Source organism: Pleurodeles waltl, chromosome 4_1 (genome assembly GCF_031143425.1).
Source record: "Pleurodeles waltl isolate 20211129_DDA chromosome 4_1, aPleWal1.hap1.20221129, whole genome shotgun sequence".
Classification (NCBI taxonomy): domain Eukaryota; kingdom Metazoa; phylum Chordata; class Amphibia; order Caudata; family Salamandridae; genus Pleurodeles; species Pleurodeles waltl.
This window is the reverse complement of record NC_090442.1, coordinates 400,599,734-400,626,423: the sequence shown is the minus strand read 5'-3', so window position 1 is coordinate 400,626,423 and position 26,690 is coordinate 400,599,734. Positions and strand designations below refer to the sequence as shown.

The 26,690-nt window shown below is 43.6% G+C and overlaps 1 protein-coding gene across 4 annotated transcripts in view; it reads right to left on the bottom strand.

Moving 5' to 3' along the window:
- The window catches only part of LOC138287794 (uncharacterized), a 560,811-nt gene that overhangs the window by 412,811 nt on the left and 121,310 nt on the right, over window positions 1-26,690 (bottom strand). For all 4 annotated transcript variants that reach the window (XM_069228627.1, XM_069228630.1, XM_069228629.1 and 1 more), the window contains exon 3: window positions 15,820-15,946. In XM_069228627.1, the coding sequence (XP_069084728.1) occupies window positions 15,820-15,946 (127 nt within the window). The remainder of the gene's footprint in view (window positions 1-15,819; window positions 15,947-26,690) is intronic.

The following is a 26,690-nucleotide window of genomic DNA, read 5'->3' as shown; positions in this document are numbered from 1 at the left end:
AATAAAAGCTTGGCCCAAGGGAGGGACTTAGGGCCTGATTTAGAGCTTGGCGGAGGAGTTATTGTGTCACAAACATGATGGATATCATGTCTGCTGTATTAGAAGTTCCATAGGCTATAATGGAATTGTATTACGGTAGATGGGATATCCATCACATTTGTGATGGACTAACTCCCTCCGCCAAGCTCTAATTCAGGCCCTCAGATGGCAGGTGTTTTTTTATGAGTAAACAAGGATAGGATAGCTGTAAATGGTTCCATATTTAGTAAAGAAATTGTTGAAGCTGCTCACCTTTTGCATTGGAACATAACCATATTACATCCCTCATGACATGTTCCGTTGGGAGGGGACAAAGGTGAGTCTATCACTTGCTTTTGAGGTTAGGGTAGGTGTTTTGATGCCTGAGATATGTTTGTCAAATATTGAGGAGGAGGTGTGTGTGACCAATGTCTCTTTGATGAATAGGGTGTCAAGACTGCGGAGATAGCTTTATCCGCTCCCCTGGTGAAATCTGAGCCTGGGGTGGCTGCCCACAGCCCCAACCTCTGTCACTGAGTTAATGCTATCCTCCTGAGGGGAGGTAAGAGGGAAGGAGGTGGATTTGGGGCATGTTTGATGGAAGGGGTAGTGTGCCCCCCATCAGATGTTGGGGCGGGTGGGTGACCATCATGCTCCAAGAGACTGATCCTTGCTGCTTGGGGGAAGGGAGTGGAAAAATATTTCCACTGAAGGCCTGTCTTGACTGGGGAAGTGTTATATGCTTCCCTCATTGTACTCTAGGGGGCAGACAAGGGTCAGTAGGTGCTCCTACCCTCAGTCACTGCCCCTTCAGTACTTTCACCCGGTATGCATCCCCACGCATCCCTAAACTGGGCTCAGTATCTCAGGCCCAGAAATATCGGGCGCAGAAATATCTGGATTGGAATATGCAGATACAGAATTTATAGACCTAGAGACAATGTGTCCCATATAATGGAGAGAGGCAGAATGCCATCTGGGGTTATCGTTCCTGCTGGAATGCCAAAGCTTTTAACAAGTGCCCAAGAGGTACTTCAACCAGGATAATGCACACATTTCCAAAACTCAATGATGCATTAGTATTTTAGTAATAACACCCTGGACGTCAATTCACGGAAATGAGAGAGGTAGTGGAAATGACATCACACACGCTTTCACCTCCACTTTCACTTACACAAATTCACACTTACAAACATGCTCTCTCATCAACAACACTCTCACCTGCAAGCACGCACACAGCATATATTTGAATGCATTTTTACTTACCTCAGCTGCCATGGAAGGGTATATTTCAGCTCAGTGTACTCCATTTTTATTACACTAATAATGAAAAATGTATTATTATTCACTATTAGACAGAAAAGAAAAACAGTGTAGTCCCAGCTGACATCCATAAGGACGAGCTGCCTGTGTTCCTGGCACTGAATTTGCCACCTCTGAGGCCTGGGGTCGCAAAGACAGTGCCAGGGGTAGCAAGGGGCAGCCATAGGTCGCAGTTGCGACCCCTAATTTAAGTCCATGGATAACACTAACTTTTCTGTGAATTGTAATAAATGCTCTGGGGTTTCTACCAACAAATGTCTTCTCTAGGAAAAAGTAATTCCACTGGTGGGAACAATAGTCTCAGCAACGAGACAATTAGTCTAATTTATGCCTCACCTGCTGAGAGAATTATCCCGAAGCACTGACAGTTAAGTTAGGGCAATTATCCCCTGTGGGACATCTAGCCTAAATGAATGTTGCCACAACAGCAATTAATCACATTCATTCTCACAGCGATGGTAACATCGGAATATTTTTTCGTTAGGTTACAATTAGCTGGAGCAAGAACAAATCATTCAACCTTCCCTTGCTCTCATGTATGTTGAGCTGAATTTCCGAGACAAGGGGGCTGTTTACGCCTCCTCACTTTACCAACATACCCGTATTAGGAGAAGTAGCCCTCATGTACACCTCAGTATTAGCTGAAATGTGCACACGTTACGTGTACAGGGTGCAGTGGGACGTTTTCCTCGTTGTTCCCAATACCTTTGGTCTGCCCATATACTATCTGTTGCAAATCGTTTTGCTTGGTGTGCTATTTGTCCATACTGAATTGATTCACTGAGTATTGTAGGCCATTCCATGTTGACAGTGCTCCTGTGGCCACTGGTCTGTTTTGTATTCTAGGACTACGGCATTCTTTGAACTGCACGCGTTTACACTGTGCTGCTTAGAACAGTGGGGGTGGACACAGTACAGCTGAGGCCTGAGATGCTTGGCTTTATTCTTCTGAGTACTTGGCTGACACCAATTGCTGTGCTCGAAACGTGATGGGCGATTGCCATTTTAAAGCAGTGTAATTCGAATTTCTGTTCTCATTGTCACCGTTGGGAGTGTATGCACGACACTGAAAACAGGTGGATACAATCGGCACATAATGTATATTTTCACTGTACGCATTGCATTGGGCATGGCATATGGATAAAATGACACTGAAATGTGAACGGGTTTCCGAGTTTAGTCACTGATTTGGAAGTAAGACCAAATTATTCTAAGATCAGGAAGCATATTTGCAGTCACTTACAGTAGCAGAAGGTAGGTTTTAGGACAAGGATACAAAAACCCCTGATAAACACTGGATTTATGGAATGTAACGCTGATACATCCCATTTAGAAAATGAACAAGGTAGTTCTAAAGCTGTGCTCGATATAGCGTACAGTGTAGTTTAGGCGTGGCAATGAGGTGTTTCAAAGGGGCAGCCGTTCATGACACCTGAGAACGAGTAAACACCCAAATTCTGTTACTTCGTCCTGTTCCTGTGTACGCACTAAGAGTTATTGATAGAAATGTATGTTTCCGTGAGCAAATTCTGTGTAACATCCCTCAAATACAGTTATTTTTTAGTGGGTGCAGTGGAAGGGCTTTTTTCCCGCATGGAAACATATACCCGCGTTTTAACAAAAACATTGCTAAAGAGTTAAGGTTCAATTGTCCTTCAATTCGAACCCACAACCAGCTAATGTGCAGCTGTCCCAAAAAAAGACTGGTTCAGAGTTATGCATATCGCTATTAATTTGAGGTTGCCATATATTCCAATTTGCAAGGGGAAGTGATTTTCGTGATTCACTAAAAACTGGTAGCTTTACAAAATTGCCACCATGGGTCTATGGCTCCTAAAGTTACATTGTTTTTTGTTAATCAGGTCTACAGGTGCGAAGAATGCTCCTCATTAGGATTAACACTACGGAAACACATGTTAGAGAGGCGAGATGGTGTCCGCGTAGTTATAGCAGGCAGGCCACGCCCACCTCAGACGCCGGCAGTTTCGAGCGGCACAGGTTGAGGACACGACGGAAGACAGGACGTGTCCCGGCCTGAATTTGTGACGGAAAGCTTCTTCCTGCGTCGGATTCAGCGGGAGGCTCCCCAGATTGGAGTCCCCCGCACCTCCTCCTCACCCTAGGACGCGGAGACGTACGGAGACGCGGGGAAACCAGCTCGAGTGCGGCCAGAAGCGGCCAGATTTTCTAACAAAGATCAAGCACAAGTACTAACAGGTACTGGAACTGGTCTGTGGCAAGGGGCTCCATAGCGGCAAATGATCGTTTGGTGAGGAGTATATTACAGGGCATGACGTGGCCCCATTTGTCTAAGCAAATTGATTATTGACTTGGGTTTTGAGCTGGCTTACTGGAAGACACAGTACACAGGGAGGAGCGAGCCAGAAAGCAGCAGCAGAATTTAATCAAATTTTTACAGCAGTAATAAGATGTCTTCTTAAATGATGAAGGTGGATGTCAAATATTTGGGAGTACACAGAGCTCATAGAGGATGTGAACTTGGTCAGCCAATTCGGATATGCACAGTCAGGCTCTTTTGAAATTAGTGAATCTCTGTTCTCTGAAAAGTTTTGGTGTGTCGCTGTGGAGCGCGCAATCCTGGTTAGCGCGTTTTGGGAAAACCTGTGATTTATTTATTAGCGATCTTACCAATATTATGGCACCAAAAAATAGCCGAAATCCTGGGGAGAAAGGAGAAGGTGCACGAGCTGCACAGACTAAAAAATCCAATGGTGAAATGGCCCCCGGGTTTAAATGGCCAATCCTAACGCTTTGGAAAATAAGTGGGACGCAGTCTACTGGAACAAGTAGGGAAGCTAAAAGCAATGCCCCCCTATTGTCTTCCTCTGGGGGAAAGAAGAGGCAGTCCATGATTACAGGTTTTTTGAAGGGGGCACGCAAGAGGACAATCTCGTGCATATTACCCCTCCTCAAGCCGGCATGCAAATAATACCAAGCGGGAAACAGGGGGCCGATATTAAAGGGAAGACGCTCCCTGAGGATGTAAGTATGGAAAAATGCTTCCTTTTGAGCTGGCAGCAAGCTCTGGGAGTTTTGGATGCTTCTGAGATTGTGGTGCCTAAGAGGGGAAAGGAGCCCGCAAGGTCATCAAAGGATACAGAAATATATACACTCTCCAAGGGAAATCCTCAACTAGGATTCAAGGAGCAAGAAATCTGTGCCCCACTTCAACTTGGCCGAGAAGCTATTATCATATTAAAGGACTCTGCAGGGAATTCAGCTCAAATAGCCTAGGCACTTAGTAAAGGACTTGAAGTAATCGCAGCAAAGGAAAAGGAGCCCAAGTGGCCTAAAGATGGAGGCGATAAATTTTACTCTTTAACAGAGGACTCAGACTCCACCAATAGTGATCAAGGGTCAAGTGAAAGTAGAGACAGCATATCTTCAGAATCTGCAAGCTTCTTATCTCTCGCAGAGTCCACTGCACGACAGCGGCGGCGGAAAAGCAAGGGGCGGGCCCTTAGTGGAGAAGGTGTGGAGCCCTCAGCCCAGACCCAGAAGGCACTTAAATGGGACTATTTAGGCACTAATCTTATGAGTGTAGCAGAAGCCCATACTTTCGAGGTCCAGGAAAATGCAGAGAAGAGGGCTGACACATTGGTATGTAGCTCGGCCTCCAATACTGGTGATCGACATACAGACACAGAAATGCTACAATCTATTTATGATTCGATAAAGGAGCTACAAACCGAGACAAGAGCAGAAAGTCGACGGGCAAGGATGGCTACAAAACATTTACAAGGAACGGTCGGCAAGGTGGTTAAATCCTGTGCAGATATTGAAGGGAAACTAAGTTCGATGGAGGAGAGGACGACGGCAGTAGAAGGAGGTATTGAGGCTTTGAGAGCGCAAATCGCAACGCATGATGGTCAATTAACTGACATTATGTGGAAACTGGAAGATCAGGAAAATAGGCAGAGGAGGAACAATCTACGCTTCCTTGGCATTAAAGAAGAAGTAGAAGGCAATAACATCAGGACTTATATGATTAAAATGCTGAAGGAGGCATTTCCAGAGCTTACTAACTGGGACTGGGAGGCTGAAGGTCAAAGGGTACACCGGTACCCAGTAGTAGGGCGAAAGGGCTGCAAAGAGGAGGCTAAACACCCTAGAGCTATATTGGTCTATTTTGGGAATTATCTCTGAAGACAGACCATATATGAAAAAGCCAGTCCCGACGCTCCGCGTAGTGGAAGGGGGGGGGGTAACTTTTTTTACTCAACCCGATTACTGTCATGTCACTGTGGAGCAAAGGTAAAGGCTGCGGCAGCTGATCAAACCCTTTCAAGACAAAGGGGGAGAAGCGTATTTACTTGCTCCCGCTCGTCTAAAGACTGTGTTTAATGGGAAAGTCAGAGTGTTTAATTCAGAGGTTCAGGCTAAAGAATACTTACTTGGGCTTACAGCAACATGATGTAAGGAATCTAAAAGGCATATGGTCAAAGAGAGCTTTGTTGGTCCCGAGTGAAGCTTAAGAGGCCGGACAGTCTGGGGAGGGGTAGTGGGCGGCACCAGGCACCTAGGCGACACCAACATTTAGGCCAACGGTGGTCTGATTGCCTCTAGGGGGAGATATGGGGGGAGGGGGCGGGAGAGGGTGAGCTGGGGTATGGGGGGAGGAGAGGGAGTGGGGACAGGGGAGAGGGGTGGAAGGAGGGGTGGGGGAAGATGGGGGGTTGGGGGCAGGGGCAACCCATCACAGGGGGGGAAAGGAGAAAAATCGTACCCAAAGAAACTCGGATATGGCCTGCAAGCACAAACTATTTAACTTTTAGGAATTTGTGTTACGCAAGTGGCAATGCATGGGTGGGGGTGCAGAATCAAGTATGTTTGTACAAATGTAAGGTGGTCATTGGTAAGGAGTAAGGTCGAGCCAGTCACGCGTAATCAATTAAATTTGTACATATGTCAATAATCAGGATAGCAACTATAAATATATGTGGGTTAAATACTGTAGATGACTTGAGAATATTGAAAGCGGAAATCTATTATTTGCAAGAAACACATATAGAAAAGGCAGATAGGAAATTATTAGAAAATGTGGGTTTGCGTCTGTTAGGGTGTACTGAACAGATGTCTAAAACAAAGGGGGTTGCTATTTTGGCAGCTAATACTGCCTGCATTGTTATTCGGAAGAAAGTAGATGCAATTGGTAGGTGGGTAATAATGGAGTGTTTATTTGGCAATGTCAGATTTACGTTATGTTCATTATATGGCTCAGTGGATGACGATCCCTCCTTATTTGATTTTATATCTGCAGAACTGACCCTTTGGCCCACACCGTATATCGTATGTGGTGATCTGAACTTTAATGGATCATGGGACGGAGCACAGAATTTAAGAGATATTAGAAGGAATAGATATCCGGGGCGGAAGCCTAGAGTTCTTCAGGCCCTTAAGAGCATGCAAAGTGAGGTGGGGCTAATAGATGTATGGTCGGCTCTAGAAGGGCCAAAGCCAGGATATACCTATTTTTCTGCACCACACAAGAAATTTGCTAGAATAGATTATTTTTTTGTCTCTCCGATATTTCTAGACGAATTGGAGATTAAGCTACACCCTTGTTTCATGGAGGACCATGATCCATTAGTATTAGAGGTTAGGGTTAGAGACTGGCAGAGATTTCGGAAGAACTGGACTTTTGAGCGGGCTCTGCTGAATGACCCTCTGTATATACAGCACATGAGCACGCAGTTGAAGGAATTTTTGGACTTCAATATTGGAACAGCCCCAATAGAAATATTTTGGGATACATTAAAGGCAGTCATAAGGGTGGAAACTCTTGGGTTCAGCGTAAAGCGACGGAAACAAGCAGCAGCCCAGTTTCAGGTACTCATGGGGGATATTTTAGCAACGCGGACTCGCCAGAGGGCATCCTCAGGTTCAATTGTGCAAGTGCAAAATAAGGTAGGATTGACAGTTACGAGACCCGACACCATTAGGGAAGCTTTCCGGGAATATTACATAGAATCATATGACGCGGTTAATATGGGTCAGGAGCACATGGATAGTCACTAGCTGATGTCGATTCGGGGTAGTCAGATTACAGTAGAAGATCAAATAACACTGGGGCAAGAGGTGACAATATGGTGAATTGTCAGAAGCGCTTGAGACACTTCCAAATGGGAAGGCTGTGGGGCCAGATGGCATTCCATTAGAACTATATAAATATTTTAAGAATATGCTCTCACCAGTGTTGTTGAAACTGGTGATTCATGTACAGCTTGGGGGCAATCCCCCTCCGTCTTGGGGTTCTGCTAACATTGTAGTATTTTTAAAGAAAGGCAGGAACCCGGCTAGTTTAACTTTGTACCGCCCTATCACCCTTATGAACAGTGATGCAAATATCTACTCCAAAATATTTGCGACTCGATTGTCTGGATGCATTCGTAAGCTGGTTAGCTGCAACCAACATGGATTTGTCCCCGGTAGGGACACAACTGATCATATAAGGAGGGTGATAGCGCTGGTCGATGCTACGCATGTAGCAGCAGAGCCCATGGCTATGATTCTACTGGATGCTGAGAAAGCGTTGGACAGAGTTAACTGGGAGTATTTGTGGGATATTTTAAAGACATATGGTCTAGGAGGAAGATTTATTACAGCCGTCAAAGCTTTATATAAGGAGCCGAGTGCTAGAATACAGATTGGGGGAGCATATTCCCATCCTTTTAGGATAAAACGGGGTACACGGCAAGGATGTCCACGCTCACCCTTATTATTTGCGTTATACCTAGATCCCTTTCCGCGCTTTTTGGAAATGAGTGCTAACGTACAGCCAGTTATTCGCTATGGGTGGGCAACAAAGATTCTGGCTTATGCAGATGATGTTGCAGTCATAACCGTGAACCCGGATCTTGCCCTACAAGAGATTGAGGGTGCAGCAGAAAATTTTGGGACAGTCTTGGGCTATCTTCTCACCAGAGATAAGACACAAATAGTTTTGAATGAACATTGTAGATCGACGGATACACGAAAAGTAGAACACGCAGTGTATTTAGGGATTGATATTCGACCCCAGGTGGAGGAGATCATCCGGTCCAACCTTTGGCCTATTATAGATAACGCTAGGCATAATTTTAGCAGATGGAACAACTTGCATATGACAATTATGGGTCGGTGTAATATGATAAAAATTATGTTTCTTCCCAAAGAACTATATTTATTTCACGCAATTCTATTGGAATTTTAGAAATCTTGGTTTAGGAAATTGGATCAGTTGATAATGCGGTTTGTTTGGTCATATGTTAAGATACGTAGAGCAAGTAAATATATGACACTATCAAGGGAAAAGGGCGGAGGGTCCCTTCCCAACTTTAAATTGTATCCAACGACAGCCGCAATGCAGTATATGCCATCGCTGTTTAAAAATGGATGGCTGGCAAACGATGGGGAATATGTCCCTAGTATTTATGAGGTGCTAATTGGCCCTGCTGCAAATGGGGCGATGCTTAAGCTTTTGGAGCCCAGCTATTTTAAGAAAGCTTGGTTTAAAGTCCTCCAGGTTGCTTTCAAAGTCTGGGGTCTGTGGCGAAAGAAATGCGGGCTTGGAAGGTACAATTACTATACTTTGATTAAGGACAACATGTTTCTTCCGGAGATTTTCCACGATAATATCATGGAGAGGTGGAATCAACAGGGAATACAAAGATTAGGTGATTTTATTGAGGGCTCTACAATCATTACATTTGGAAATCTTCACGGGAAGTTTGGACTAGCCCAAACGGGCTTTTTCAAATATCTACAAGTAAGGGACTTTATCCGTTGAAAAACTAGTGGTGCAGCGGGGTTTGTAAGGAACTCTTTAGTGGAAATGATGATTTCATCTGATAAGAGCATGATACGATCAATATATGCAAGACTGACTGATAACCTACCCGACGATTTGGCAAAGTGTAGCCAAAAATGGAGCGTTAAGCTGAATGTGGAAGAGGAGGTTTTATATGAATCTCTTGAGTTAGGTCGGACTTCCTTGATTTCAGCATATCTTCAGGCACAACATTACAAAAACATATCCGATCTGTACATTACGCCCGGGAAATTAGCACAATGGGGTCGGGTACAAGGAGTGCATTGCCCAAGATGTCAGTTATATGGAGTGGATATAATACATATGTTCGCCACCTGTACGAAATTAGTGAATATTCATGGGAAAGTGGAGCAGTTTATTAAAGATGTTACTAGATTAGAAATTGAGTTATCACCGGGGGTGGTTATATTTGGGGTCTCAGAGCAAAGGGAGTTATTTGCTAGTAAATGTCTTTTTATAGATATGTCAGTATATCGATTGTGTATTTCTTCTGTATGGCTTGATCAAACACCCCCTACATATCAAAATTGGTTAAACGGCCTTCTCGCAGTGTATCAGCTGGAACAAGCCCTGTACGAGCAAAAAGGGAAAAAAGGGTGACGTAAAGGGCAAGAAATATGGGGGTGTTTTGGGCAAATGGCTAGCCAACAAGCAATGATTGTATGGTGGCATTGTATATGTGGCTAAATGTTGTTTAGTTTTTTTTTTTGCTTGTGATTTTCGTTGAATTATATATGTGTTTTCTTGGGTACTAATAAAAAAAAAAAATTAACACTACATTTATTTAACATATATATGGGGTGTAAGAAAGAGGATTATTAGTTGGGGTGGTTGTGAGAGCTCACCCCCTACTAAGGTCACTATTCCATATCAGGGCCAGTTAGGTTTCTCTAAATTAAACCATATCTCAGACCTGAGTAGCTGCGGCACAGAGCACCCAGGCTTAACTGAAAGGAAAAATAAATGTAAAGCATTTATCATTAACAAAACAGTAAATAAGTAGGAGACAAGACACAATAAAAAAAACACTGCAATTTGTAATAGAGTATATATTTCTCTTGAAACAGGCACCAAAACGTCAAAAATCAGATGAAGGGAACAGGATTTATTTTTCAAGGTTTTCATAAATCACTGCTTTTCACTCCTAAAAGTTCAGAAAATGTTTAAAAGGTTTGCAAATTACCACTTTTCACTGTTAGTGGTAGTCTGTGAGCCTGAAACTTGAGGATCTAGGGCAAAGTCAAAGTTTCTAGCTGACCGTGATGGAAGTCAAAGCGGATGCGAGTATCAGGATGGTCCGGGTTAAGATTTTACCTTTGCACTTAAAAACGTATCTGTTTTTATTTTGGATCAGCGTGGAGGTTGGCAGGGACCTCTGCAGTTTCACTCTAGCGTTGGTTTCCATATCAGTGGATCTGTGAAGTCTAGGAGTCCAGGGAAAGCCTTGATTCTCAGCAACGTTTTAGGCAATCCACAAATCAGCAACTGGCAGTACTCTATGAGCTTTGGGCTCTGAGCTCAGGAACCGTTATCTTTGGCTTTAAGTTGGCAAATTCCAGCTTGGTGGCAAGAAAAAGGTCCCTCCAGCACTAGCCAAGGGTCCAGGGCCTCAGAAGGGCCTTTAGGACTGCAACTCGATTTCTTGGCTATACCAGTGGAGATCATGGCAGGTTCAGGGCATACTGATCACATGGGCACTTTGCAGGTGCAGGCTTCTTTAACTTTTTGTATCCCTGAAGCTCAAAAGGAGGCTACCAAACTAGCCATTGTAGCCAACTCACTGGTCTTGAGCATGAGTGGGAGCAGGTCCAGCACTTAGGTTCTCTCTCCACTGGTTCAATAGCAGGAGGAGCCCTTATTTTGCAGAAGTTCTGCCTTGGCTCACTGGGTGCAACAAGTGCAGTCTTCCTTGGTGCAGCCTTTCTTTTGGAGGTTCACAGATTCATCAGGTGCGATGGAGAGGACTTACTAGCCAAAAGGGCTACTGAGCCTAGGGATAAAAGGTGGCACTCTGACCCCAAATGAGATCACTTCTTGACCCGTTGAAGACTGTGAAGAAGGACTGCACTACTGCCCTGCTTCTAGAAAGATTGCCCTGCTGCCTGAAGAAGGAAGACTGGACCTGCTCCTTGTCTCACCACCACAAGAGTGGCACCAAGGGCTAGCTGGTTTGCCTCCTGTGTGAATTACAGGGACACAACAAACTGAAGAAACTCTGCAAGTTACCTGCCTGCTGACCCCTGCTGGAGTGAGTCCTAGCCCTCAAGGGGTGCCGCCGCAAGGTCACAAATGCTTGGTTGGTGCGAAAGTGGCCTCCTCATACAAAAACCTGTGACTTAAAAAAATTCCCAGCAAAAACCTCTCTAGGAACTGACTGAGAACCAGGACCTACCTACAAACTTACCCGACGAGGGTGCATGGCCAGTGGGATTGACTTTACTGCAGCTCCTGCTACATACTTCTCTTGAGCAGCAAATTCCCTTTGGCTGGACCTCACAACAATGATATCCAGCACTCTAAAGTCCTCTTCGGCTACAGCATGCAGCATTGTCCCACTGGAGGAGTCCAATCTCCAGAAAAAATTTCAGGTCAGAAGGTAGAAATTTTTATGAATCTTGACGATGAACAGCACCCCATTGATGATGATGACATCCTCTGTGTGGATCTCTGACTTCTCCTGCTCGGAGATTTTTCCACTATCGTCCCCCGTCATTAACAACTTGTCCTCAGATACTGCGTGGTGCTTTGCTCAGTAAGACTCAATCTTCTCAACATCTTTTCTGAAATGTATTCAAAGTCCAAAGGTAAACCGAGACGGGGTCCAATCCACCCCCTGTATTTGATCCGCACTCCATCGTAGTCTGTCTTAATTTTTAACTTTGACCTGGTCTTGTGTGATCAGATACCTGCAGTTGGTGCTTTTCTTCTTTTTGGCACTAAATTTCACTAAAAACTTTCAAAATTTATAACACCAGCTCTGCTAATTGGATTTTGTGTGTATTGGTGTCATTTTATGTACAAAAATGTACTCTATTATTCTAATTTAGTTTGGGATTTTTCTTGTGCTGTGTTTTCACTTCATTATTGACTGTGTGCTTCATAAATAGTTGCCTCTAAGTTAAGCCTGACTGTTTTGTGCAAAGTTAATAGAAGATTAAGCACAGGTTATTTTAGTATCTTTGTGGTTCACCATAAAAAAGGGTTATGTTTGTTGCCTGAGTGGGGCTTCCACACCCACCTCTCAACTCAGAACCCAATTTCTTACAGTATTCATGAAATGTACTGCTTGAAAATTCAAATTTCAAAGCAAAGCCAATTGAAAGCAAACATCAGCAAAGCCAATGGTTCACCAGTCTAACAGGCCAGGCTATTGGCTTTGCCAATGCTTTTGGCAACCGCATGCTTATTCATACATCAAGATGCATGCGACGGCATGCCTTGCAATTTTGCAATGGATTTTCATTAAGAAAACCCATTGCAAGATGGTCATTGGTGTACAAACATACATTGTGATGAATGTGAGCATCACGATGGATGTATAATGCATCATGTATCATGATATAGGCAGCCATTTTTTATTTATTGTTCTCACACGGTGGAAAGCCATAGTAGAATGGTAAATTCTAATGGTAAAACAGCAAAAAAAGAAGAGAGTGGCATGGTTCACTTGTATTACACACATCTACACACAATTTTACACACACATGAATAGACACACACAGAAACATCAAGTGGGAGGAGGGGAGCAGTTCAGGTTGCTAAGGGGAAACAATGCTTGCGGAAAGTGGATCAGGAGCCCTCACTCAGGAGGCCATCAGAGGATAAGAAAGGCAGCATGAAGCTGTGATGGTCGGAAGGTAGATACAAAAGAGTACAATTCGATGAAAAAAGTTAAAGGGCAGCCAGACTTTCACTAGCAAATGTGCCATGCATATGCAAAAGAAGAGCTGGAGGTCATGCCTTCCCATTCATTGCTCCTAAAGCATGGAATGACCTCCCCCACCACATCTAAGCTTCCTCATCATTTCTTGAATCTGCTAGAAGCTGAATATGTAGCTTTTCGATTACACCCCTAAGCAAGCCCCACAGACCTGCAAACAACCAGGATACCCCCATGGGCGAAAGGGCCCTATAAAAATCAGCAAAACATAACCCTTGCTCAGCACTCTTTTCAGGGGCAGACTTCAAGATATGACCCATGACTGACCAAGTCTTACTTGACAATGACACATCATTTGTAAAGAACTAACTAAACCATCACATTTCACCCAGGGCTTCGATCTAAAGGCCTGTGAATACTATTATTGGCCCCAAATGGATCACAAGGGAGCAGGCCAATGTCTGGTTGAAACTCCGTGGCTGGAAATTAAGTTGACTATGTTATCCCTCAAACTATTGGGTTTAAAAACTGCGCGCTTGTAATGGGCTCCCAACTGTATTTAGGTCTTCATTGCTCCACCTTTTAAAACGGTGTTGAGGTTACAAGTAGCACTACCACAACAGCTGTGTTTGTCTAAATAGTACCATAGAGAATAAACAGCTCTAATTTGTAATTCTGTTTAAAAACGTATCCACTGTCTATTGGCCACTACTGCAATAAATTCAGAATAATAATTGTAGACCCCAGTGGCGGCTGGCATGTAGGCAGAGTAGGGGGGCAGGCAAATGTGGTGTTGATGTGTGCATGCATGCATGCATGCAAGGTGAGTGGTGTATAAAAAGAAGAACACTTACCTTGCTTGGTGCATGATGTCCAACGTCCTTCTTGCTCCGGTCTCCTCGGGCTCCAGCAAATTCCCTTAAACAATCCTGGCGCTGCTTTCATGCTGGTATCCAGCATGAAAGAAGCATCAGAATTGGAGGGAGCAGCCTCTTTCAGGTCTCTTAGGAGCACTGGAGGCCAGTGCTTCCTGTAACTGAGCTGTCTCAAGACAGCTGGGTTAGAGAAGTTGAAAGTGCGCATGTCTGGCTAGCCGTCACAAGACAGCAAACCAAAAAGACATACACACTTTAAACTGTGCACAGCTCACTGCTGCCACTCATCAGCAGTGGCCACGCCCCTCCTGAAACTCAGTTCAAGACAGAAGGATGGAAAATAAAATGGTAATAAATCAACTTTATTACCATTTTATTTTTCATTCCAAGAGGGCATTTTAGGCAGAGGTGCGAACCGCCGCTATACTTAGTACAAAATGCGAGGTGAGTTCACACGAAACGTTCAAAATTTGGTGAATGTGGATTAGAAAAGTTATGATCGTCACAACACAGATAATTTTCCCTGGAATTTAGCCTAACATACGCACGCTAAAGATTGAATGCTGAAATAAAACCAGTCTTGTGCACTCCCATATAAGATAATGTTGAGCAAAGTGATTTCAGAGTTCAGATTAATAAAACCACACTCCAGTTAAGGGGAAAACATATTTAAATGTCAATTCATTAAAATTAAAATACTTATCTAAAATGCAAACTGGAATGCGATTTCAGTGAACTTGTCATGCACATCTTTAAGATTAACTCCATTGTGACTGAGCTCTGACCGCCGTTTTGCCTTGTGTGCACCCACAAGTATATCAACCTGGCTGCGTCATGCCTCCATATTGCCCAACGCAACATGATAGCCATCTTGGAAATATACAAAATATCATTCCACTATGGCTAGATGCTGCTGTTGGGTTTGGCCTTACTTGCAAACAACCACGAGCACTTACTAATATTTAGATATATCTGCCACACGTTTAACAGATGCACTTGGTGAGCTTCTTTGAATAAAATATTGAAAAAATAGAACTTTACTTATGGTTTTATTCTCCAACATAATCATATTAAAATGGCAGCGCGTCTGTGTCATGACTCCTGTAATCTTGCATTCTTCTTTTGCCTTCACCTTCATACACTCACTTTCTTTCAATATCAGATTCTGGACTCAGGTCTAGCAGAATAAGTGGATTCTGTCTTTATAAACAACCGTGCACTCTGCACTCGTGAATAAGATCATTTTTTTTGCCTTTCCTTCAAAATGGTCTGGTCTCATATGAGTGTATTTTATTATTCTAATAAGAGACCTTCAAATACTTTCACCACACATTAAGAAGCATGTCGTTTCCATGTTTGCCTTCCCTTATATGAAGGTTGCAGAGTCCCTGTTGTTTTGTATCCGTCCTCTACCAAATAATAATACATTCTCGGTTATAATTTGCTGAGGCTTAATGAAATGGTCTGGTTGACTGCATATGCAATTTGTAAATTGCATTGCCCCTGTCACATAATAGGGACCTCGGTGCTCTATCCCTTAGCAACAGTTTGCTGCAGAGTAGAGGAACACATCAGTACCGGGTTGAGGAGAAAGATGAGGGAGGGGGAGGAAACAAAGATGACAACCGAGGAATCAAGAATGTTAGAGATTTGTGTGTAGCGTCGCCATTGAGTCGTCACAAATCCCCAAAATAGTGTTGTCCTTGAAAAGTGAGCATGTGGCGGACCCACACTGAGATTTAAAGCAATACCTGCCACATTAATCCTTGTGAATAGACAGACTCAAATTAAATGCAGGAAAGCCAACTGAGTTTAAATAAAGCAGGACTAAAAGATCTCATACTTGTGAAACATGTGTCTGCGAGGAAGCTAGCAAGAATTCTGTCCATTACCTGAACAGTTAGCGTCTTCTGATGTGTTTTTCGTGTAAAACAACTTTACAGGAATCTTAACAGGTAAGAGTTGGTCTTGAAATACATTCATCTGAGCAACATGCTCAAACTGGCCAGCGTAACAAACCTGTTGAAATAAGAGGAAAGCGTGTAAGTGTACAAATATATTCTTCATCACATATGTACATGCAAGCTATTATTCTGCCAAAAGCCACAGGATATGCGTGCTGCCCCTTTGCCGAACGGAATGCATCAACAGAGTTTAATTGCACCCTCAAAGAAGGGTGTTACAAAAAACATGAGCCAGAAGATGAGGTTTGCCTTGTACTTGGTGCAGTGCTGGGAATGGAAAAATAAATTGCTACGGGAACATATAAATTGGGGGTCAAAGTGAAGCAGTGGAAAGGGGTGGGGTCAGGAGGGGCATAGTCATGAAAAGCAGAGTCTGATAGTCAATGTATACATTTATGTTTGTAAAACTCTGCCACAAAGAAATTGGCACAGTAACTCTGTTCTGGCTTACTTAATTGGCCATAAAAGGCTGAGCTTTAAAGTATCATATGAGGGAAAAGCACCTGCTGCAGAGACCTCTGTGATCTCTGCAATTATGAAGGGATAATACAAATGTTAAGATCATTCTGGTGGTTATTGCACCTGCTGAATGGACCTTTCTTTTGCCTAGTCACAGTTTTGACCCATTCGCTACCATAGAGGGTTAATGTGACTGTTGCAAACCAACTTGTGTATCATGCAGATCACCAATTTTTATTTTATTTAGATAGATACGTGGGTTGATGCTTTAACACAGAAATACTTTTGATACTTGCAGTTCATGTGTTGCAATCCTTCTAATGTAGCACAGTGAGCTATTGCCCAGTACGAAAAAACTACATGCAAAGGGCAACTCAGGTTTTAAACCCTATTGCCTTTTTCTCAATCTGTCATTATTCTAAGCTTGCAAAACAATTAATTTGGAAATTAATAAAGTCTTATTAGTAAAGACAACCCCAGCTCCTGAATTTTTACTGACCATGCTCTCTTAAACATGTAATTCCTACCAGTATGGACGAAATGTGACTGCTACACCTTGTAACCCTTATTGTCTCATGTAATATTTCCTGCTTATTGATTTATTCACTTGCATGATTTATCGTCTCTGCATGATGGGCACATGTGATGCAAAGTGGTCTGACAACCTACAATGGAATGAGTAGTGCTATGAAGAATTAAAAACCAGAATACATTAGTAAATGCTATTTAAATCATTGTTTATACACGGTAATAGATACAACTAATATTCTTACTGTGTATACATATCTCTTATATATAGAGGCTGAACAAAGTCAAAAACCTGCCTCCAAATCATAGATTCTGTGAAGTACTTCTTTAGTGATAACAAGCTGTGTACATTTGTTCCCCTCCATTAGATTAGCATCTAGGTTTTAGGCTCCAAAAAGCTCCCAGCAAGGATGATACTTGAACAAAAGGAGAGCTGGTGGCTGTTTAAATCAGGCCTTTGTTTTGAGCCCAGCTGGAAGTGAAAATAAGAAAGAGCCCCTCACTGCCTGCAGCTTGCTGCTCAGAACTGACACCATACAACCTGTGAGCGCTGCTGAATGTGGCCCAGTGTCAGCATTTACAGAAGATCAAATTCAACATATTTCACTAGGGTCAGCTTAGTAATGGCTGACAGATCCGGGACCCAGCTGGATTCCCTTAATTTCTTGAACTGATCTGTTGACCCAAATGTATACACATAAACATACTGCACAATACATACTTTTTACAGAGAGGCTATATTTCTGTAGCATTATTAAGAAAGTGCCCATATGCCTGTGTGTCTTTACTTGTTTTTTGATCGAGAAACAATTTACCATTATAGCAGAGTAAAACAAAAAAACGTGCAAGGGCTGTTTGTTAATAGCACTTTGACCACATGAAAGGCTAAGACATACAAACAACCACTTTCCTAAGAAAAAAACCCATAAATCAGTAATTGTTATGTTCTCATGTCAGCAAAGTAAATACACCAAAAAGCACACATTCGTTATTTGCAGTCTAACAAAACGGCTACTAAAAGCTCCATCAATAAAACCTAATAGGAACACAAATGGTACGAAAACAACATCCACAAAATGCCCATCCCCGCAGCACACTCCAGCAATGGCAAACCATAAAAAAACACATGCAATCCAATAAGTGGAGGGGGCTAACCCAAAGCCATCTCTCTGTCTGAGTTACTTCTGGTTCTACTCTTGAAATTCTCATGACATGAGATAAACTTGTCTGTAAGGAGAGCCAGAAGGAATGTGCATTTCAAACACAGTCTTTCATGATGATAGGTTCATAACAAGAGGGAATGTTTTAAATTGTGAACAGATTTAAACAAATACATTTGAAGTAATGTCCTAGGAGGTAGGGTGGTAAAATATCACATCACTTGGCTAGTGGGTGCAAAGGTCTCTCTCACATCTCTTGTCAACAAAAATGCACAGTTTCCCAAATACTGTTGCTCTCAAAATAGGACTAATATACTTTTGAATTCTTTCCACTGCTCTCCATCCAGAATCCTACTTTTTCCTTTCCCATAATCTACATATTGAGGTGTATTTGACCCTTAGACAGTTCCATGGCTTCTATCCAACAAATAAAAAATTTTGGAACACTTGGACTTGGCCCTTTCTGCAGGGTCATCCCGAAACTTTTTGCCTTCACTCCTCCTATTTTTGCTCAATTCGTTTTTGTTGGTCAGGCATGTTTATATTTGTAATTAATCTGCAGTATTTAGTAGTGTGCACACTGAAAGTACTTTTCCTTTTGATAAGAAAACAATGGATAATGATTTATTGAGTTAGCCCACACTGCCTCCCCTGAAGAGATGTTGGACTGTTCTGCTTCCCTATACTGCAAGAGTCAAGTGTTACAATCGGGTCTTGGTCCTCAGTAAAGGGAAGCTAAAGACTAATTAGTTGTGAAGGTCTCACATCTTTCTCAACTAATAACCCAATTTCATACAAAAGGTATTATTAGGTAGCCATGAGTTGATAGACCAATTTTGCTATGTTTTAAGCACTAGTGTTTGACCTGGCCCTCTCTGCAGGGTCATTCTCAAACGTTTTACATTCACTCCTCCTGTTTTGCTGATTTTATTTTGTTGGATTTTATGTCTCTGTGCACTATCCCACTGCTGACCAGTGTTAAAGTGCTTGTGCTCTCTGATTAAAACATGGTAACATTGACTTTTTCCCAAATTATCGATTTAGTTTACTTGTACGTCCCTAGGAAAGTGGCATTACATGTGCCCAGGGCCTGTAAATAAAACACTACTAGTGGGCCAGCAGCACTGATTGTGCCGCCAACTTAAGTAGCCCTTTAAACATGTCCCAGGCCAGCCACTGCAGAACCTGTGTCTCCAGTTTTAAACTGCCAGTTCAATCTTGCAAAATAAACCTTTTGCCAGGCCAAAATATCCCTTTAAATGCATATAAGTCACCCCTAAGGTAGGCCCTGGACAGCCCAGAGGGCAGGCCACAATGTATTTAAAAAGTAAGACATGTACTTTTAAGTTTTACATGTCCTGGTAGAGAAAAAATATTTAATTCATTTTTCACTGCTGCAAGGTCTATCTCTCCCATATGATATAACTGGAGCTGCCTTACTACATTTTATAAGTGTAATTTCCAAATAGGAAGAGATGACCAGTTCATGTTTGGTGTCTCCAGTCACAAATTAAAATCCTAACTCATGGTGAAGTCAGAGTTCAACTTTCAATTCTGAAAATGCCACTTTTGGAAAGTTGGCATTTTCTTGCCTTAACCATTTGGGGCCTGCAGCCTGTCTTTGGTCACATGAATGGGTGTAGTTGTAGGTGAAGTTAGACCGTCACACACAATGGGGAGCTTAGGTGTGACTTGATGGGCCATCACTGGAAGGATGGGTGGATGGAGCTGGGCGCAGCTTTAATTACTCTTGAATAGGATGTGTCCTGTCTCCACACAAAAGGCTGCATACCCCCTGTAGTTATTCTGGAGCCAGGACAGGGAAGGTATGATGCCTAGGGACTTTGAAGAGGAACCTCTAGAAGCTTCTCTCCCACTTCAAAGGCACAACTGGGTATAAACACTGGACGTCAGACACCAAACCTTCAGTACACTTATGGACCTGTGGATACTCTGCCAGGAAGAAGGACTACTGTGCTGCTACGAGGACTGCCACTTTGCTGGAATGCTGCTCTAAAGCAGCTGCTGCCATGCTGTGCTTATCTTCTGTTGGACCGGCAACTTCATCTTGAACCTAGGACCCCAGAGTGGCTCTATGGGCTAGTCTGCTGGCCTCCTGATCTGAGCCTCGGGAACCCAAAAGGCTCCCCAAACAGCTCCTGGACTCAACTGTAGAGAGTTATTGAGCCCCAAGTGATGCCTCTTGGGTCCGTGACCCTTGGTGAGGCTCATGGGCCCTTAAAATCAAGCTTTGGGGCTGTTCTTAAACCCCGAATTATCCTGTTTGCATCCGAACACCACCACTTGCACTGAAATTCAGGGCGAGCCACCGCTAGTGTGTCTCTTCGCACCGCAAGCACTGATTGCTCATAGAGGACTGCCACTGCGAAGCTCCAGTACACCTGTCTGAGACGCCTGTCCTGCTCTCTGCACCATGCTGACCACCATCTACGACGCTCTCCTTGCTCCGTGCGACCCTCTTCAACATGAATTGGACTCTTGGCACAAAACTTGAGAAGATAAAACTTTAGCAGGACGAGTCTCGGAGTGTATCTGACCCACGCTTCATAATGATAGGCCTGAATCTTTGACTTTTCACCTGGTCCAGTATGGCCAGATAGCCGCGGTTGACGCTTTATGTTTTTAGGTGCTATTTTTCACTCTAGTTCTACTGATTGGATTTTTGTCATTTTGGTCTTGGTTTATTCAATGAAGCCTACTTTTCTAAACTGGTGTGATATCTTTTTGTGTGGTGTTTTCACTGTTTTACTCTTTGAAGAATTCACAAATACTTTACACATTGCCTCCAAGTTAACTCTGACTGCTCTGTGCCACGCTAGCCGGAGGGTGAGCTCAGGCTAATTTGGGGTTGTTTGTGCCATACCTTGACTAGGTTTGTGGTTGCTGCTTGACCACGTCTCACACGCCAGTCAACCAGTAACTAAATTTCTAACATCTTTTTTGTCAAACAGGTCAAGTCCCACTACACAGAAGAGAATACATACTGGGATGGTGTACAGTAAAATGTGAAATAGTGAGGAGAATAGGTAAATTGTTAGAACATTAATCCATGTTGGACCAGGTCCTTATTACAAGGCGACCACCACACCAAATGTATACCTTTAGTTGCTGAACCCGTTTTTGTTGGCTTTATGACTCTGTACACTTTGTTCCTGCGAGCCAGTGGTAAAGTGAGTGTGATGTCCCCTAAAACAAGGTAAAATTTGCCTACACACAATTAGCACATTTAATTTACTTGTAGGTCTCTAGTAAATGGTACTAAATGTACCCAGGACTTGTAAATTAAATACTACTAGTGCAGCTGTAGCACTCATTGTGCCACTCACTCAAGTAGCCTCTTAACATGTCTAAGATCTGCCACTGCAGCATGTAGTGATGTTTTAAACTGCCCCTTTGACCTGGTAAAGTGATTTTTTTGCAAGGCCTAAACATTTTTAAAAGTATAAGTCACCACTAAGATAAGCCCTAAAGACCATAGGGTAGGGCATATGTTATTTAAAGAAGTAGGACATGTGGGTTCAAGTTTTACATGTCCTGGCAGTGAAAAACTCTAAAAGTCGTTTTTCACTACTGTAAGGTATATCTTTGCCATTGACTAACATGTGCTTGCCCAAATACATTTAATAAATGTTAACTTTTGATTGGGAGCAAATAGAGATATGCTGTTTAAACTCAAATGCATCGTAATGTTTGATCGTCCTTAAAGGTAAAGTCTAATTTTAAGTCACAATTCTGAATGTGCCACATTTAGAAAGTTGGCTTTTGCTTGTCCTAACCACTTCTGCTTTTTGCCACTGTCCTGGGTCACATGACTGTGAATGGTTCTTCTGTTGGGGTTTGTTCATTCCTTACAGACAGTGACACAAAGGAACTAGTGTGGGCAGGATACGTTGTCTTGCCAGGATGGCTTGGCATGGAGCTGTGCCTTGCCCCATATAAAATTTAAAGAGCTTTCCTCCCTCAGACACAAAGGAACCTGACACTAGTCGTTTTTCACCCCAGACTTCTTGGAGCCTTGACAGGGGAAGGGAAGAACTTTCCAGAACCAGATGTTGGAGTAGTATAGGCAATCCTACCACTTCAAAGGCTGGCACCAGCTATAAATATTGGACCTCCAGTTATACTGATTGGATTTTTGTCATTCTGAAATCATTCTGTTTATTAAAATTTATTCTATTTTTCTAAAGTGGTTTGGGGTGTTTCTTGTCTTTGCTTTCACTTTATTACTGTTTGTGTGCTGCATGAATACTTTTAGATAGGCCTGACTGTTTTTTCCCAAGCTACCAGAGGTTTAAGCAAAAGGTAAGTTAGTGACTTTTGTGGTTCACCCTGAAAAGGATTGAAGTTATTGCCTGGGTGGGGTTTTGACACCCCTCAGCCAAAACCAGATTTCTTACACTCTTACTCATTTCAGTACTCTCTCTTTCCGGACATACCTGGAAAGTTTCAAGCATAAGCCGGTGAGAAATAAAAACACTCAGAATTTTCTCACTCATTATTTTTTTTTGAAGGGATATAGGGGGTCATTCTGACCCCGCGCCAGGGTCGGCGGGAGCACCGCCGACAGGCCGGCGGTGCCCCGCAGGGCATTCTGACTGCAGCGGTTCGGTCGCGGTCAGATGCGGAAAACCGGCGGTCTCCCGCCGGTTTTCCGCTGCCCTTGTGAATCCTCCATGGCGATGGGGATTCTGACACCCCCTACCGCCATCCTGTTCCTGGCGGGTCTCCCGCCAGGAACAGGATGGCGGTAGGGGGTGCAGCGGGGCCCCTGGGGGCCCCTGCAGTGCCCATGCCAATGGCATGGGCACTGCAGGGGCCCCCGTAAGAGGGCCCCACTTTGTATTTCAGTGTCTGCTATGCAGACACTGAAATACGCGACGGGTGCCACTGCACCCGTCGCACCTTCCCACTCCGCCGGCTCAATTCTGAGCCGGCGTCCTCGTGGGAAGGATGATTTGCCCTGGGCTGGCGGGCGGCCTTTTGGTGGTCGCCCGCCAGCCCAGGGCAAATCCCAAAATACCCTCAGCGGTCTTTCGACCGCGGAGCAGTATTTTGGTGGGGGAAGTCTGGCGGGCAGCCTCCGCCGCCCGCCAGACTCAGAATCACCCCCATAGTTTGCCTGGGGCCTGTATGGGGCCAAAACACATGCCGCAAACTGATCATGGCTGTTAGAAATTGGGTCTCTAGTTGGCAGGGGTATGCACCCCGCCCAAGTAGGGACCACAGTCATAGTCAGGGTAAGTCAGATACACACCCTAAATTAATCTGTGCTCACCCTCTGGTAGCCTGGCACAGAGCAGTCAGGCTTAACTTAAGAGGCAATGTGTAAACTATTTGTGCAACACTAAATTATAGTATCACAGTGAAAAACACCATAGCAGATAAGAAAAATAGGTACTATTTATCTGAATAAAACAAGACCAAAATGGCAAAAATCCAATCAGTAGAAGTCAAGATATGGATTTTTAAACACTAAATATGAAAACCGTGCTTAGTAGTCTATAGCAGTCAAAAGGTTACTTGAGTTCATGAGGGACAGATGGAAATCCAAAATCCAGTCCAACCACAATAGAGTGTAGGTCTCCTACAAAACCCGCCCAGGATCCGTTGGACAGTACCTTTGTGGGAGCAATGCATGTATGGCAAGGACATGATGCACCAATATTTCTGCCATACTCAGTGGGATGCATCACTTTTTGAAGTTTGTAGCTGCAGAATCCACTCCTGAAGTCCAGGACTGGAGGATAGCATCTCAGGCAATGGTAGGACTCACTGATGGCGGAGTCCAGCAGTACAAGGAGAGGTGCAAGCAGTTGTCCCTGGAACTGTAGAGTAACAAGAGGCAAGCCAGCAAGCCCTTGGAAACTCTTGGGTTCAAGGATGTAGAGAGTAAGTCCAGTCCCTCTCATAGCAGGATGTAAAGAGCAGTTCAAACAGCAGGTCAACACAGCAGTGCAAACAGCAAAGTGACAGTCCCTCCTACAGCACAAAGCAAAGCAGGCCAACACAGCAATTCAGTTGCAGAGTGGCAGTCCCTCCTGGCAGCATAGCAGTCCTTCTTCCTGGAAGAGTGTCTATCGATCCAGTAGAGCTCTGATTTGGTGGGGTTTGATGTCCAGTATTTATACTTTGGTTCCCAGGTTCTGGAAGGTTGGAGGCCTTCCTTTGAGCCCTGAGGAGAGGCACAGCCCTATTCATATGTAAGCGACGCAGTGCTAAGCTCCGCCCTCTCATTAAGTAGGTAATGGGCCATTAATGCCCATTAGATCACACCTAAGCTCCAATTGCGTGACTGTCTAGAGGGAATACACAAAGCCCAGCTGTCATCTACCCCAAAAAAGGATACAGAGCCAGGCAGAGACACAATGGTTAAAGTAAGAAAATTCCAACTTTCTGAAAGTAGCATTTTCAGACTTACAATTTAAAATCTGATTTCACCATACGTTGTGATTTTAAATTGTGAGCCCAGGGACACCAAACGTCATATTTCTATCTTTTCTTATTTGAAAATTACACTTAAAAGATGTATTAAGGTATCTCAATGTTATCCTTGAGAAAGATAGGCCTTACAATAGTGAAATATGAATTTAAGAGTTTTTCACTAAATGGACATGTTAAACTTAAAAGTGCATGTCAGACTTTTTAAATTCACAGAACCCTGCCCTTGGGGCTAACTAGGGCCTACCTTAAGGGTGACTTACATGTAATAAAAAAGAAGGTTTGGGCCTGGCAAGTGGGCACACTTGCCAGGCCAACGTGGCAGTTTAAATCCACCCACAGAGGCTCTTTATTGACAGGCCTGAGACATTTTTGAAGGGCTACTGTAGTGGGTAGCACAATCAGTGCTGCAGGCCCACTATTCACATTTACTTTACAGGCCATGGGCACATATAGTGCACTTTACTAGGGACTTACAAGTAAAATAAATATGACAATTTTGGAGAAGCCAATGTTACCATGTTTAGAGTACAGAGTTCCTGCACTTTAGCACTGGTCAGCAGTGGTAAAGTTTCCAGAATCCTAAAAGTCATCAAAAATGAGTCAGAAAAACAGGCTGAAGAAGGAAAGAGCTTTGGGGACGACCCTGCAGGAAAGGCCCTTTCTAACAATACCATCTACATAAACTTGACCATATCAATGAACAATTATTAAAAATGAACTACAAGAGGAGGAGCTCCACACAGGTGCAGCTCTGGGCACAGGAGGTTGGCATTCCTCTTGAAAACAGTAATGTGTGTGTAGATGCTCCCTTAATGGATATAACTAGCCCAGTGCATATTGGTCTACACCTTGAAAGAAGAGCATTGGTTGACATCTCACATATCGATTTGAATGCTAGGACCAAGCAGCAAAAGTGACCTATGCCATAAAGCAAGCCGTCTTTAGCATGGCTTTCAAACCAACAGTTGGATAAGTAGTCCCAAATGCCAAATAAGCTGTACATAAAATCCAAAAGTATGGTTCCAGGCATGTGACCTTTAGCTAAAGACAGAGGAGAGTTACTAAAACCTTCATAATGCAGTGGCAAGAGAGTTCCAAGTAGTAGGCTGTCCACAGAAGCAATTTGAAGAAGAGTACTACGACAAACTATGTTTCAATGAAGAACACTTCAAAAAGGTGTAGAAACCAAAACAAGGGAAAATCCAAGGCCAACAGTCAACCTAACAACCACTTCCCTTCCTTAAAATAGATCTGCTTTAAGAGAAAGAACAGGTTTCTCATTACCAAATGAGATTCAATGCCATCCCTCCTAGACACTACAACAATGTTCACCTGAGCATGAATATCTAAATGGTGAGATTTTCACCGAACAGCTTGGCTCATGATACCCACTAGAAGTTCAAAAATGGCACCTTTTATTGAATGATGCACACCCACCTCTGTTCTTCCCCAACCACAATGTTAGCCACTGTGGGTCCCAAAAGGGCAATTCCTGATGGTGCAGTGTTTGCAGTGCTAATTTGAGTAGGTGGTTGCTGGTGGGGGGCACCGGCACTTGTTTTTGGGGGCTAGCACTTACATTTTTGCATCAGGCATTTACTGCAAGCAAAATACTCTAATGGGAAATAAGGTAGATAAAGATGGAAAAGCGTCACAAAGGGAGAAAACAGAAATCTGCAAAAGTAAGTTGAAGGGGCAGGGAGTGCCTGTAAATGTATTAAAGAGGTGCAAGATGGCTTTAGGGTTACGCTGGCTCAGTATTCTGTGTTCGCACATTTAATTGCAGCAGCTACGAGTTTCAGATGAAAGCTTTGAGCACTGGCACATTTTTATTTACAAATTAACCACTGAGGCCCCCATTACGAGTGTGGCAGTGGTGGTCTTACTGCCACAGGCCCGGCAGCACAAACACTGTATGATGACTTTGGCGGTTTGGCCGAAGCCAAACAGCCACAATGCCGCCTGGACTGCTAGGTGAGCACCTCTGGCCCAACGGCAGCTGTAAGACCGCCGGCGCTATTACAAGTCAGCATACCACTAGGCTTTTCGTGGCAGTCGCACCACCACGGAAACCCTGGTGGTAACGCACCCAGTGACAGGAATTCCAATTCCTGTAACTGACACACACCCCCACACCTCCACACACACAAAACACCCCCCACTCACCACACTCCCGCAGACACGCTCGCC